The sequence below is a fragment of the Anabas testudineus genome, chromosome 9, assembly GCF_900324465.2.
Source record: "Anabas testudineus chromosome 9, fAnaTes1.2, whole genome shotgun sequence".
NCBI lineage: Eukaryota > Metazoa > Chordata > Actinopteri > Anabantiformes > Anabantidae > Anabas > Anabas testudineus.
This window is the reverse complement of record NC_046618.1, coordinates 20,420,412-20,434,307: the sequence shown is the minus strand read 5'-3', so window position 1 is coordinate 20,434,307 and position 13,896 is coordinate 20,420,412. Positions and strand designations below refer to the sequence as shown.

General features: G+C 36.0%; 1 protein-coding gene across 1 annotated transcript in view; it reads left to right on the top strand.

Annotated features, from left to right (window-relative positions):
• The window catches only part of ksr2 (kinase suppressor of ras 2), a 73,889-nt gene extending 72,272 nt beyond the window's left edge, over positions 1 to 1,617 (top strand). Inside the window, exon 21 of the mRNA XM_026342622.1 lies at positions 264 to 1,617. Coding sequence (XP_026198407.1) covers positions 264 to 410 — 147 coding nt within the window. The 3' untranslated portion in view covers positions 411 to 1,617. The remainder of the gene's footprint in view (positions 1 to 263) is intronic.
• Positions 1,618 to 13,896: the final 12,279 nt, after the last annotated feature.

Genomic DNA, 13,896 nt, shown 5'->3' with positions numbered 1-13,896 from the left:
GCTTAGTGCCTGCAAGTTTCTTTAGGTTATACAAAATGTCAGCTAGTATCACTTCACAAATCAAACTCTGAGGCTTCAGTACAAATTTCCACCTTTTTTAACCTTTTAAGTTAGTACCTGTAGCATCAGGCTGCTCTCAAATACTGTGATTAATATTTGCACACTTATTAATTCAGTAAGTGTTAATTTCCTCAGATACATCTAAAGATGATTAAATGCTATGTTCAACAGCTTAATTTATTGTGTATCTCTATGTCTTTCAGGACATTCTGCTCCTCTGCTGGGCGTACAAGCAGGAGGAGCGGCCCAGCTTCTCCAAGCTGGTAGATTTACTGGAAAAGTTGCCAAAAAGGAACCGCCGCCTTTCCCACCCAGGGCACTTCTGGAAGTCAGCTGAGTATGTCAAATGAGTTAGGGACATAAAGCAGCAAACAATCAGCAAGTATTAAAAAAAAAAACAGCCACCATAACTCTACATAAATAAATAACCCACCTCCTTAAAGAATGCACTGAATCCAAAAGCCAGCCCAGTGATGAAAACTGCCCATGCTGTGTGTATTTCATGGAATGTTGACATGTCTGTGTAGATAAGTTGACTGTCCAGCTCCTCAAAGCAGTCGGGACTCATATTTTCTTTGGTTTGATTTCAACCATACCGGATACGTTTCCGTTATCTTTTTTGTCTTTTACTATTGACTTGTTCCCTTCATGATATTTGATTTATTTTCTGGATATATCTTGCTTGTAACTTTCAACTGATCACATCATCCTGAAAAACACGTCCGAGAACAAATGTAGATTTGTTTTTCCCATGTCTTTTTTTGTTTTGAATGAATGTAACTGTTGTGCATCACACATTGTATATTTTCATACACTGTCTTGCCATTCCTTATGTCTGTCAACTGTGTAGACCATTTTGTCAGTGTTACCTCATGGTCTTTCATGTGTGAATGTCTAAAGATTACATGGTTGTCTCACAAGGTTTATTTAACTCAAAAATGTCCTCTTATTTATACCGAACCATTTGAATGTGAAGAAGCCAGCATCCCTGTTTTTGTGGGGATGTGTTGGCACGGTTCTTTAATGGGAGATTGTTCTCTGATCAGCCTGTGCTTTGAATTTTGCCTGTGAACATTAAGTGAGACATTTGAACAATAACAGCCTTGGGAGAAAAAAAAAAGCCGCTGGTCAGACCAGGACTCCCTCATTTGACGCTGTCCTGAGAAATTGCTGACACTTGAAATGTATCTTGTCAACTGTTGCAGAACTAATTACAGTAATGCTATTACTGGGCCCCCATTGCCTATTTGCCAAGATTATTGTATATTATTTTACTTTAAATAGATAAATAGATGCACAAAAAAATAGATAAAGGATACGATAGAGACAGAGAAAAGTCTAAAGGTTGCTACTGTACGATCAGTGCAGTAATGTTAAGTAATTAATTTGATGCATGGACTCTGTAGACCCTAATCAGTGATAAAATAGTGAAAATGACATTAGTGTATTTTGTAAACTTGGGTCTGTGGAGCAGAATGACTTGGATCTGTACAGGAAATGAGACATTTTAAGATTCCTCTGCAATTACGTGACTGTTAGAGGTGTAACGTGTGAGCACATGACCTTTAAAAAGACAAAACCAAAACTCTGAGAAGTCAAAGTCAAACTTTGATATACATAAAAACAGTGTTTTAGTCACTTGGAACTAGAGCTCTTTCATTTTAATGTTTAACTGATCCAAATAAATTTCCCAGAAATTGATTTTCCATTGATAATTTACTTTAATTGATAAACGTTATGTAAATGTGTGTTCAGACTGACTACAAAGTGAATTCAAATCACAAACAAGTTTTGAGAAGCTTAAAAGTACTACCCTACCACATTGTCTAGAATTTAACTTGCAACATTATCTAAAATGTAAAACATTAGCCACCTAAGCTGTCAAACTCATAGTGTTATAAACATGGATTTGCATTGCTGCTAATAAACTCCACTTTTCAAAGTCTACACACCATCTGTTATTCTGTTAGCTAGGTACAGCTAACATCTGTCTGTGTACATACAAATAAATCACGGTGAAGCTGCTTTGTTTTCAGTCTGAATAAACTTCCTAATTAATCCTTCATAATTTGTTCAGTAAACACAGGCCAAATGTCAACTTCTGCACTGACTTAAACTTTAAGGCAACTTTTTTTTGACTTTAATTTTAATCTCCCATTTTCAGAAATAAACAACCAGTGAAGTGTTGAACTAATTTTGATAGATTGGATGTGCCTTTGTGATGCGTTTGGTTTTTGACTTGGACATCAAAGTCTTTGGGTTTCATTAATTTACCTTATGTAACAGTCCTACAGTGTCATATCTCTGTAGGTTCCTTTTGACTACAGCACTGCTGAAAAAAGTTAAGTTGGAGAACAAATGAATCTTCATTTTTATTTCCTGTTTTTAACGGTCTGACCCAAAGTGTGAACTGACTTCTTAGATTATAAAATTAAAGTAACAAGTAGGCTAATTCACTTAAATCTGGCTGAACTTACCCTTTAACATATCAGAAAAAAAAACATATCACAATGCTGAAACCACCCCAGGCCATTTTTCTACTCCATACTGTACATCATAATATGTTTTAAATGTATGTTTTTAAAAATATAGCATATCTGAGTCATATCATGAATTGGATGCTCTTGCATCATCCAGGCTGTATACTGCTTTTGATTCTCCCTAGCCATGTTAAATAGAGACAATCCAGTCATGTTAAATAGCCATTTTCCACCTCATTATATACACATCAGTCAGTGTTGGGAAATGCATACAAACAATCTGCTGCTGTTTTTTGGAGTCTGTCTGTCTATTTTGGAATTGCTGGGATTCAAATATTGTAAGTGGATCATTTATATTTGTACTGTTTACAACTTTCAAGATGGACTATCAAAGATTGATTCTTGTTATGAAAAAAGTAATCCTTATATATCTATCTATCTATCTATATATATATATATATATATATATATATATATATATATATATATATATATATATATATATATACACACACACACACACACACACACACACACACAGTGACAAGAAAAAGTATGTGAACTTTTTGGAATGTCATTGTTTTCTACCTGCTTTATTTGTCATAAAATGTGATCTGCTCTTCATCCAAGTCTAGAGTATTAACAAATATAATGTGCCTATAATAATAACATAAAAAGATCAGACCTGCACATTGTTCAAGATTAATTTTAGCCCATTCTTCCAGGCAGAACTGCTTTAGCTTTAGCTCTGTCATATTCTCTGGACGTTTAATGTATGTGGCTTAAAGTTGTTCCATAGCATCTCTATTGGTTTGAGGTCTGGGCTCCAAATTGGCCACTTCAAAAGGTGGATTTAGTTTGTCTGAAGCCATTCTATTGTGTGTATTGGGTCATTGTCCTGTTGCATCACCCAACTTCTACAGAGTTTCAGCTGACGTACACACACTCTCACAATATGCAAGAATTTTTTAATACACTTGGGAATTCATCTTCCCCCCATTCACTGCAAGCTGTCCTAATGCGGCAAAGCAGGCCCAAATCACGATGTTTCCGCCACCATACTTTACAATTGGGATGATGTTTTCATGATGATATTCAGTGCCCTTTTTACACCAGATGTAGTGCTGTGTGATCTTTCCAAATAGTTCAATCTTAGCTTCATCAGTCAACAAAACAGACTACAAAACATTTTCCCAATACCGCTGTGGAATGCCAATGTACTCTTTGGGAAACTTTAGGCATGCGCCAATGTTAATTTTAATAAGAAACAGCTTCCTTTGCGGTGTCCTACCATAGACACTCTGTTTATTCAATGTTTTGCCTATTGTAGACTCATGAACACAGATGTTAGCCAGTTACAATGATGCCTTCAAATTTTTGGCTGTCTCTTGGGGTTGTTTCTTTACCTCATTCATGAGTGTTGGTTGGGATCTTGGCGTCATTTTGACTGGCCGCCCACTTCAGACTGGTGAATTTGTATAGTCTTTGACATCACTTTGTAACTCTTTCCAGCTTTATTTATATCAACAATTCTTGATCGTAGATCCTCTGAAAGCTCCTTTTGGTGAGGTATGGTTCAGATAAGCATCTTCTTCTTGTGCGGAGCAAACTCAAGTAGTGTTTTTTGTCAGTCAAAGTAGCTCTAGTGCACACCCTCAAAATTATTTTCTTTCAGGTATGCTAATGCCTGACTCCAATTAGCTTTTTGGAGGTCATTATTCCAAAGCTTCACATATTTTCCCATTAGCACTATGAGGTTTTTATGGTTATTCTCTATAAAGACATGAAAGATCGGAATTCTTCTTAGGCACATTACTGTATATTTATTAATGCTCTTGACTTAGATGAAGATCAGATCATATTTTATGAAATTGATGCAGAAAACTGAAATTTCAAAAGGTTGACTTTTACTTGCCACTGTTTGTGAGTATATATATATATATATATATATACAGTGGCATTTTTCTGATGAACTGTTGTCCATTGAGCAGTTTTATCTCAATACTTAAAGTTTTACATCAGGCTTTGCAAAACTTTTCAACAGCTTTGTTTGAGAGAATGATTGTTTCAGTATATTTATAGATTATATATATGATAGACTAGCATTTAAATAAAGAAAGTCACGACCTGTGCACAGGCTAGAATTGACAATAACCTGACTGGACAACAATCAAAGATCTAACAGTAGTGCCAAGTGTACATAACAGATTGTAGAGTATGTTTTATCGTCACTTGCCGTAATATAAATATTCCTTGTGAATTTTTTGACTTCTTTCTTTTGAATGTACAAATTGTGTTGTGTTTTTTTGTTGTTTTTGTTTTCTGTTCACTTAAATTTCATTTACTCCATTTTCCTTCTAATTGCATAAGCATTGATGCAGTGTTGTTTCTTTTCCTTGATTCCGTCCTTGTATTGTAGAAGATAGCTCAAACAGCTTGTATTTAATGATGCCTTATGGTCCATGGCTTAGTGATGAGTAGATTTTGATCACAAGCTCTTTTATTTGCACTCATCCTTTACAAAGTGTATGACAATAAAAAAGATGTTTTCATTTTGGATCTTTTTCTGTTTCTTTTATGTCACTTTTTATCTTATTCAATCCTTATTCATATTTTACTTTGGTTAATTTTTAACATGTCTTCACAGAATAAATATAGTGGTGAGTCAGCGGTTACTTCCTAAATAACTGTTTCAGTCATTTATAATTACTCATTAAGTAAGTTTTGCTTTGTAAAAAGTGTAACTTTTGATGGTTTTCTCTTTTTTAAATTATATGAATGGTATTGCACTTTGCTCTGCGTTTCCTATAATAAATTAACCATCTGCTTCTTGATCCTCCAGCTGATGCTGTCTGGAGAAGATTTTAATTCAGATTATGCCATCAGGAGGAGTTCTGGAGGAGCAGCGAGACCAAGACTACAACAGAGTCAGTGAAATCAGATGACATAATCTGACTTGACAAACTCCTCCACATGATGTCACCTAGAGTTTTTCAGAAAAAAGCAAAGATATTTTAATAAAGGGAAGGCAAAGGGAAGTTTAATACCATTCATGCATATGTACTCCTCAAAATGAAACAATAGGAAGCAAATTGAGTCACCCTTAAAAGTGGTCACAATATTTTTCCCAGAAAAAAAGTAAACGTCATATTAACCCAACTTCCATCCATCTATAATATCTATAGATGGATGAATCTTTTAAACAGGTAAAATGACAAAGCAATTTTATTCCACACCATCTATCTGACTATATTTAATATATTCTGTGCCTGTTCACTGAAGTCACGCAATCACAGACAGACAAAACAGACATTTTGACAAATTATACCATAATTTACTGCTTCCCATATCTACGTATGCAGTGAGTGAAGAACAAAGGAAGCCTCTACTTTCCAGGTCATTATGAAAAAGTGAAAATCCTCAGCAAGTTCTGTAATTGAAGTTTGTAGTTAAAGTTCAAGTCGGCTATAGGACTTATTTATTTCTACACTTCCTATGTGTTTCAATAACATCCATAATCAGAGCTTGGCTGGGTTCACCATTTAGAAGCAGGAGGAAACAGTGACTTATATTTAAAAATGAAGTACCATCAGTAAAGCGGTTTAAATAGTGCAAACAGATCTGATGTGTTGCTCTCTATCATTTAGCTCCTCTGTGAACATGCTGGTATACAGGTGACAGTGTGTGCATGCTTGACTATGTGTATGGAAGCCAGTGTCAGACCTGTGACTCACTGGTTGAAGAAAAAGAGTGAGTTAGTGAAGGCACGGAGCAGGAAAATGGAACGATAGATAAATAGATGGATAGATGAAAGCTCTACCCATCTGCACAGCCACTCCTCCTCCTCCTTTTTCTCTACATCCACCTCTGAAGCCCAGTCTTGGCCATTGAAGCGTAACAAATCCACATCACCCAATCTCAGGAAGGCTGAAGCTCTTCAGAGCATGAATGTTTGAGTTCTGACAAGATTCTTAAAGGTGTTAAAACCTGATAAGGTTCAGTAGAGTTGGTGTTACGGAAAACACAGGCATACGGTAAAGAACAAAAATAAAAACAATTGGGATTTGAGACATTATTAAATTAAGTAATACTGAATTTGCAAGAGAGAATACAATACATTTGTATGATGATGCAACTTAAAATTAAATTGCAGTGAAACAGTAAAAATATTGCGGTGTATTAACACAGTTTGGTGGCTCCGCAGCATTATAAACTGTTGCTCAGGTTCATGTACAAATTGTGCTGAGATCACTGCAGTTCTCAGTTTTTATAGATACAGCAGTTACATAATAATTGCAGGTTAAATGAAAAAAGTTGAGTTCATGAAAATATCTCCTTTTAAACTGAGAAAAAATGTATCAAACAAAAGAAAGGAAGGAAATTAAACTCATTCAGAATTGCTTTATAATATTTGTTTGTTTGTGTGGATGTTTGCACCTGATCCTTTGGTTGATACCTTCTTAATCTGTTCGTGATATTCTGTTCATTGTCATCATTTTTTATTTAATCCATTTTTAAATTGTTGTCCTGGCTGAGCTGAACAAATAGACAAATGAAAAAAAGAAACGGTAGGTAGCAAAACCTGTTTTCTGAATGTTGTGGAAGCAGTTTGATCCCTGTGCCTGAACCATTCAAGACCATAACATAAGAAATACGAAAGACAAAAATATATCCACCATATTCCCACCAGAACATCAGTGAAGATTAATTGCAGAAAAATTAAGCACTTGAAAACATGTCAGTACCATGCACATACTTTGCAAACATCCTTGCAGGGAATGACCATGACTGAATTAAAACAGCATAATACATCCATGGGAATGTCTTAACATGCTAATTACTAGCATGCCAGCCAGCTGGGAACCAGTTAGTGCTACACGGAAGCTCTCCAGGTTCTTGCTATTTTCTTTCGAGTGGGCCATTTAGTCCCTTAGCTGTCAGTTAGCACTGTAGGTAACATCTTACATTCATGTATTGTTGAGAAACTTGTGTGGAAAATACAGATTATGCAACACAACTGGTAGGCTTTAGATTTAGATTTGACTGTAAATTTGTAGTGCCTGGGCCTTTAGTTTGGAGAGCCCGGTACACCGTTTTTTTCAAACTTTCAGACCTTTTGCAGGGTAGCTGACACTATGGAATCAATTTATTGTTTTTACAACTTGACTTGACAAGACTGTTAGGCTGCATTTTATTACATGCCTTTAAAGACTTTAAAAGTTTTATCACAAATAGAAAGTAAAATAAAAAGCTAAGCGAGTGATTGTTGCTATCTGCTGCAACCATTCGGCTGACTCTCACTGTAACAAAGTTATATAAACTATGCAAGTCAAAAACATTTAGGCTAATGGACATAATTTTAAACTGTAAATGCATCACAACCCTGTGATTACTTTGACCACAATAAATAAAGTGGCCATGTTACATAAATCATACTTTAATAATGTCTTAAATTTCTTTTTTAGGTGACAGGTTGGCCCCTGGGACAAAGTGGCAGCAAGGCTGACTCTGCCCAACTTTTACCTGCTCTCTAAACATATTCATATGTGTAGCTCAGAGTTTTCTTTCTTTATTTTTTTTGTTTTTACAATGCTATAGCTGCTACTGATCATTTGTAATAATGTATTATGGATAATGTAACATTCAGCTTTCAGTTATGCAGAAGTACATAAAGTTTTCAGAAAATCTGAAGTGCCACATACGTAAGTCAGAAATCGCACATTGAAGAAGTCAGTCAGGAATAGTTTCTTCTTCTTGAAGGGCCTAGGTTCGACTGATGAGGCTAATTACATCAATTTACTGTTCATCTTCACAAACATGATTTAGCTCTATAAAAATCGGGTATATGTCTATGAAAATAGCTAATTTAGAGCAGCAGATTGGCTCTGCCACATAGCCTCTGACGACTGTGGGATTCTTGCTATTCATTGAATGACACCCACATGGCTTATTATGGAAGACATGCACTTTAATAAAGCAGGGAATACAGACAAAGAGAGAGAGGAGAAGCACTGCAAGTATGTCATAAGGGGGGGTGTCCTAAAGGTTCAGATTTACTGAGCCATAAGCTGTGCCAGTATGAAAACCCTTGTTAAGCCTTGAGGCTAAGAAACCTGCTGCCAACACCTGTATGTACCGTGCATTAATCCCACGCAGCTGTTGGCTTAATTCTGTGAGAAAATTTATTAACAATAATACCAAAAATACTCAAATCAAATTAGGTGAAAATGTCTTACTGACTTACTGCAGTCAGCGAGGCAAGCCTGTCTGACATATCTGGGGAAGATGTTTTTTGGCAATCAAACTGTGGTGATTTCACATCATGCTCAAGAGCCTGAAAGTGGTTGACTGTCTGACAACCACTTGGCAAACCCACACTGGTATGAACTGTACATCCGCAAAAATAAATCTTACATAATGCAAGAGGATGGAGAATGTGACCCTGTCTTCCCTTCCAGCAGACCCTATGCTGGCCCATCTGGCAGATAATGTGCAACGACAGTGCCACTCACATGCGCTAAGATCCATTGTGATTTCCCTAGATACAGTATAAGGTTTTGATTTATGATCTGCACAGCATAGGGGATAAATACTATAATTTATCCCCCAGGGTTAGGGCTGTGAGAAAAATGTTGAGCTCTTAAACTTTCCTTTTTCTGACAGAACATACGGCTGTTTATTCATGTACCTGTCTGTTTCCCTGCTTTAATGTGAAGTCATTCCACCTGTTTTGGGTACATCAGTTTATATTACTTAAACAATCTGGGTGATACAATGAGTTTTTTTTAATATATCATTAATTTATCAATAATTAAGCACCAATTAAACAGTGAAAAAGAGAAAAGAGTAACTAAACCTATGAGTACAGTTGAAATATGATTTTACAGACAGTTCATTTTTCCCAAACTGTTATTATTCAGACAAAGTCAGCTCCTGGATTCTTGACAACTCTTAACAACAACAGAGAGTGCTGACAATAAAAAGCAAACAACCCCCCATCTGCTGTTAGATTTTGAATCAAACGCTGCTAAATTGGGTTTGGTACACAGTTGTATGTAATTTTTCCAACTGATCTGCAGACTGAACAATAGTTCAAATCAATGAGAAGAACACAAAAAAAATCACAAAATGCAGAAGAAAACTATTATTTATCACAATAGTTTATGTTACCATTCCCACTCACTTTGCAAAATGTATTAACGTGTTTATTATAGGCTGTAGCTTTGCTCTTGACATTCTTGAAATGGCAAAATAAAAGAGCATCTTAAACACAATTTCAGGATGTGTTTTCATGTGCTCTCCATTGTTGGCTGTCTGTCTGAACTATGTCTGTTAACAGTGTCTTGTCCTGCAGCGCTGGACAATACTGTTGTGTGTGTGTTTAAGAAGGTTCCAATTTAATGTTGTTTCTGTTTTCCTTCCCTCCCCCTTCCTGCTCCAGGCTGTAACAGAGGCATCGATGGGACTGTCTTTGTGTGAAGCTCGTCATCAGCTCCGCTGACATCTGCTCCACCGCCCGCCTGCCCTACCACCCACCCGCCCTCTCTTGCCCCATCCTGCTTCCACACCCCTTACCTTTCTTGCTCCTTCCTTTCGCTCAAGATCTAACACATACATCTTTCCCTCTAATGCCTGATTGGACCCTTTAGCGGTCAGTATTGGCCCACTTTGCCAGAGTGGGTGACAAAACATGCCGCAGACTTTCAAACAGAGAGGCCTTTCTCCGCTCTATGCCTGAAACCCTTTTTTCCAAAACATCACCTTTCGGTTGAGGAATTTCCACATGCATACACCATTCATGCTATGCTGCAACTCATCTTCAGCTGCAAATATGTTTTTTTTAATGTCATGATTGTGCAACATATCACTGTCAGTTTTTTTAGAGAGCCCCTGAGAGACATTTTCACACACATCGGCTCACCCTGAACAACAGCTAACTACAACATCTGGAGTGTGAAAATTATGCAAAAGAGTGATTAAGATATATTTTGAAGTTAAGTGGTCAGTAATTTTGGTCCTTTGAAAACCTTACTGTATATCTCCGCAGTGTTGGCTTATGGCAGTGTAGACTAATGAGTTCAGCAACATGTCACAATGCATTTGCAATCCTGACTTGATCCACAGTCTAATCATTCTAGGGGTTTTATTTGCCTAAAAAGAAGGGAACTTTCTTTTAAGTTACATGTAATATTTAAATAAGAAAACTGGATACTCATAAGATTTGGAGCTTCATAGTTCAGCGGCTGCAAAGTATGGCCACAGTGCTTGTGTAGCTTTAATCTAACTACAAGCAGAATTGGAGATGTCAAACCCAGTTTCTGGCAGTTTTTTCACATTATTATTATTATTTTTTTTTTATCACTTCTATATAACCTTCTATATAATTCTTGTCACTCAGATTTTCCCAGTTGAGCCAGTTTTGCTCTAAATGCCTAAACATTTGGGGTGAGACATCTGAGACAATGTTGAAAATTAATATTGAAATAATGAGTACATTTGAGGATTTAGGAACATAAGGTATGACATGTAATATGAAGGATATACAGCATGATGTACTCATCAGAAGATTGTTCAGGTAAATGAGTGTGCTGTCAGTGTTCACATATTTTAAATATTTCCACTTCAGTTTACATACCATAATTTCTTGTGTTTCTAAACCCTCAGAGACTTTTGGACTGCACTCTTTACTCCTTACTGGCTCCACTATGCCCCCGAAATGAACATTGTCATTGAAAGAAAAGAAAAAAAAAGTAAAATGGAAACAAAGCTATTTATCTCAAATCTAAATTAAACTCTGAACCAAGCTCCTCAATGTGGGCATGGCTGAGTGAATTACCACATGCAAAAAATGGGTACCAAAATGCTGATGTAGGGACTTAAACCTCCCAATGAGAATAGCTCAGTTTAACTGATTCCATTACATGGTCTGCTAAGTTACAAATCAGCACAACCATTTGTCTGGACTAACAAATTAATCTCTTCCTAGTGGGTGAAGAAGAATGAAATAAATTCCAGCCCCTCTCTACCCACCACATGAATGTTAAAATACATCTATTGATATTCACATCCAGTGGAATGAATGCGATTTCTCCTTTTCTCTGAGCAAATTGCTTTTAAAATATTAAATTAAATGTTTTGGTTTTTTTACTATTAAAATATTTTTTTGTACACGTGCCATCTGTGCAAATTTCACAGACACTAAAACACAGATAATTGGACAGAAGACAGAACATGTACAGTGGCAAGAAAAAGTATTTGAACCTTTTGGAATTTTATAGTTTTATGCATTAATTTGTTATGTGACAAATGTGATCTGATGTTCATCTAAGTCAAGAGTATTAATCACCCAGAGAGACAGCAAAAGATTTGAAGGCATCATTGGAACTGAGTAACATCTGTGTTCATGAGTCTACAGTACATAAAACATTAGACAAGCAGGGTGTCTAAGGCAGGACACCACTAAGCGGCTGCCTACTAAATTGAACATTGCTGTACACCTGAAGTTTGCTAAAGTGCACATTGAAAATCCACCTTTGGAAGAGGCCAAGTTGGAGCCCAGACCTCAACCCAATAGAGATACAATAGAATGACTTGAAGGGAGCCACAGACATGAGACATCCAAAGAATATGACAGAGCTAAAGCAGTTGTGCCTAGATGAATGAGCTAAAATTTCTCCTGAACAATGTGCAGGTAGGATCCACAGCTACAGGAAGCACTTGGTTGAGGTTATTGTTATTATTTTTATAGTAGTTCTCAATAAAAGATCAGACTTTTTTTGTGGTATTATTTTAGGCACATTATATTTGTTAATATTCTTAATTCAGATGAAGATCAGATCATATTTTATGAAAAATTAATGCAGAAAACCATAAAAAAAATTCTTGCCACTGTTGTGTATGTGTTTATGAAAACAGTGAGCAAGTAAATTTTATTCATACTCTTCCCCCACATGTGTAGGTGTCTAATGACCTCAAGGCTATGCAATTAGAATAAAGAAAACATACAGTTCAATAATTTTTAATGGTACATGTTTTACTAAAGTGCAATTTGTTAGACTAAACTAATCAGCTAACTAAACATTTTTCTAGTGGAAATCAAAAACACATGCTAATTATTTTTATTATTATTATTATTATTTAAACCCCTCACACTTTTACACTGATGTTACACTGTTTTGATTTGTTTGGAGAACACTTTCCAATAAGGTCTGATTCAGAGTTGCTAATCAAGGTGAGGTATTAAATATTTACCCTTCCAGTACAGCCTTTGGCAAGAGCACTTCAAGCTTCTCTCCTCTACATTTGACAACAGTCTACGGAGGCAGCCTGAAAATCACTTATTCACAATTCAAGGTTGGCCTGTGCCAGTCATACACATACATATGATGTAAAACACTTTTACTGTATCGTTAGCAACAAATAAAGAGTAAATATGCCAACGCTTGGACAGAAGGCATTAGTTAAGCACACACCTCAAGGCAGAGCACATGGAACAAACAAATGTTAGCACAGTGTGTTCTGCAGCTTTAAAGACTCCTGCTACATAAGTATATGTAGTCCTGGTTTTAAACCTGCAGCCCGACCACCTGCAACCAAACTATTATTCATTTAATACATGTGTTGTTGGTACTAGAGAATAAAAGCTGGTGATATTTAATATATTTTATATCGCAAAGAAATACTGGAATATCAAAAAAGTGCAAATATATACTTAAAATAAATAATTATATTTTACTTAACCACACTATGATCTGTTTACAACAGCAGGGTGATGAAAACAGTAGTGTCACTCTTTTTCAAACAATAACAGAGTGCTATAGCACAGTGGACTACTGGAAGGATAAATTAATCGTTATTTTTTTCATGGGAATTATAGGTAGAAAAATAGAAAAGATCACTAGATTTAAATGAATTAATAATTACTTGAACATTACTTGAACACATAATTAGATGGCAGTTTATTAAGTACACCTGGCTGAAATGAATCACATGCAACAGTCCTGAAATAATTGACCTAGCACAGGAGCGCTGAGCTCTCAGTGATATACATCAAATGAAGTGTATGAAAACTGGTTTCACATCATACATTTGAAGAGAAGCTCAAAGTGGAGCCTCCACAATGATCGTAAACTTAATTGGCATCTGGTTAATTGTCTTACTCACATTTTTGATGTGCATGTCAAAGTGTCCACTTTGTTTCTGATGGAAAGGAAATTAAACTTGTCAATTAGTGCTTACTGTTGAATAATCTTTTATCACGACACAAATGTAAAGTCTTGCCGCCCACACTAGTTAAAAGTTTGAAAGTCCTTTCCGAACTAGCCCTCGCTGGTTTCAACACAGTTCATTTTAGACA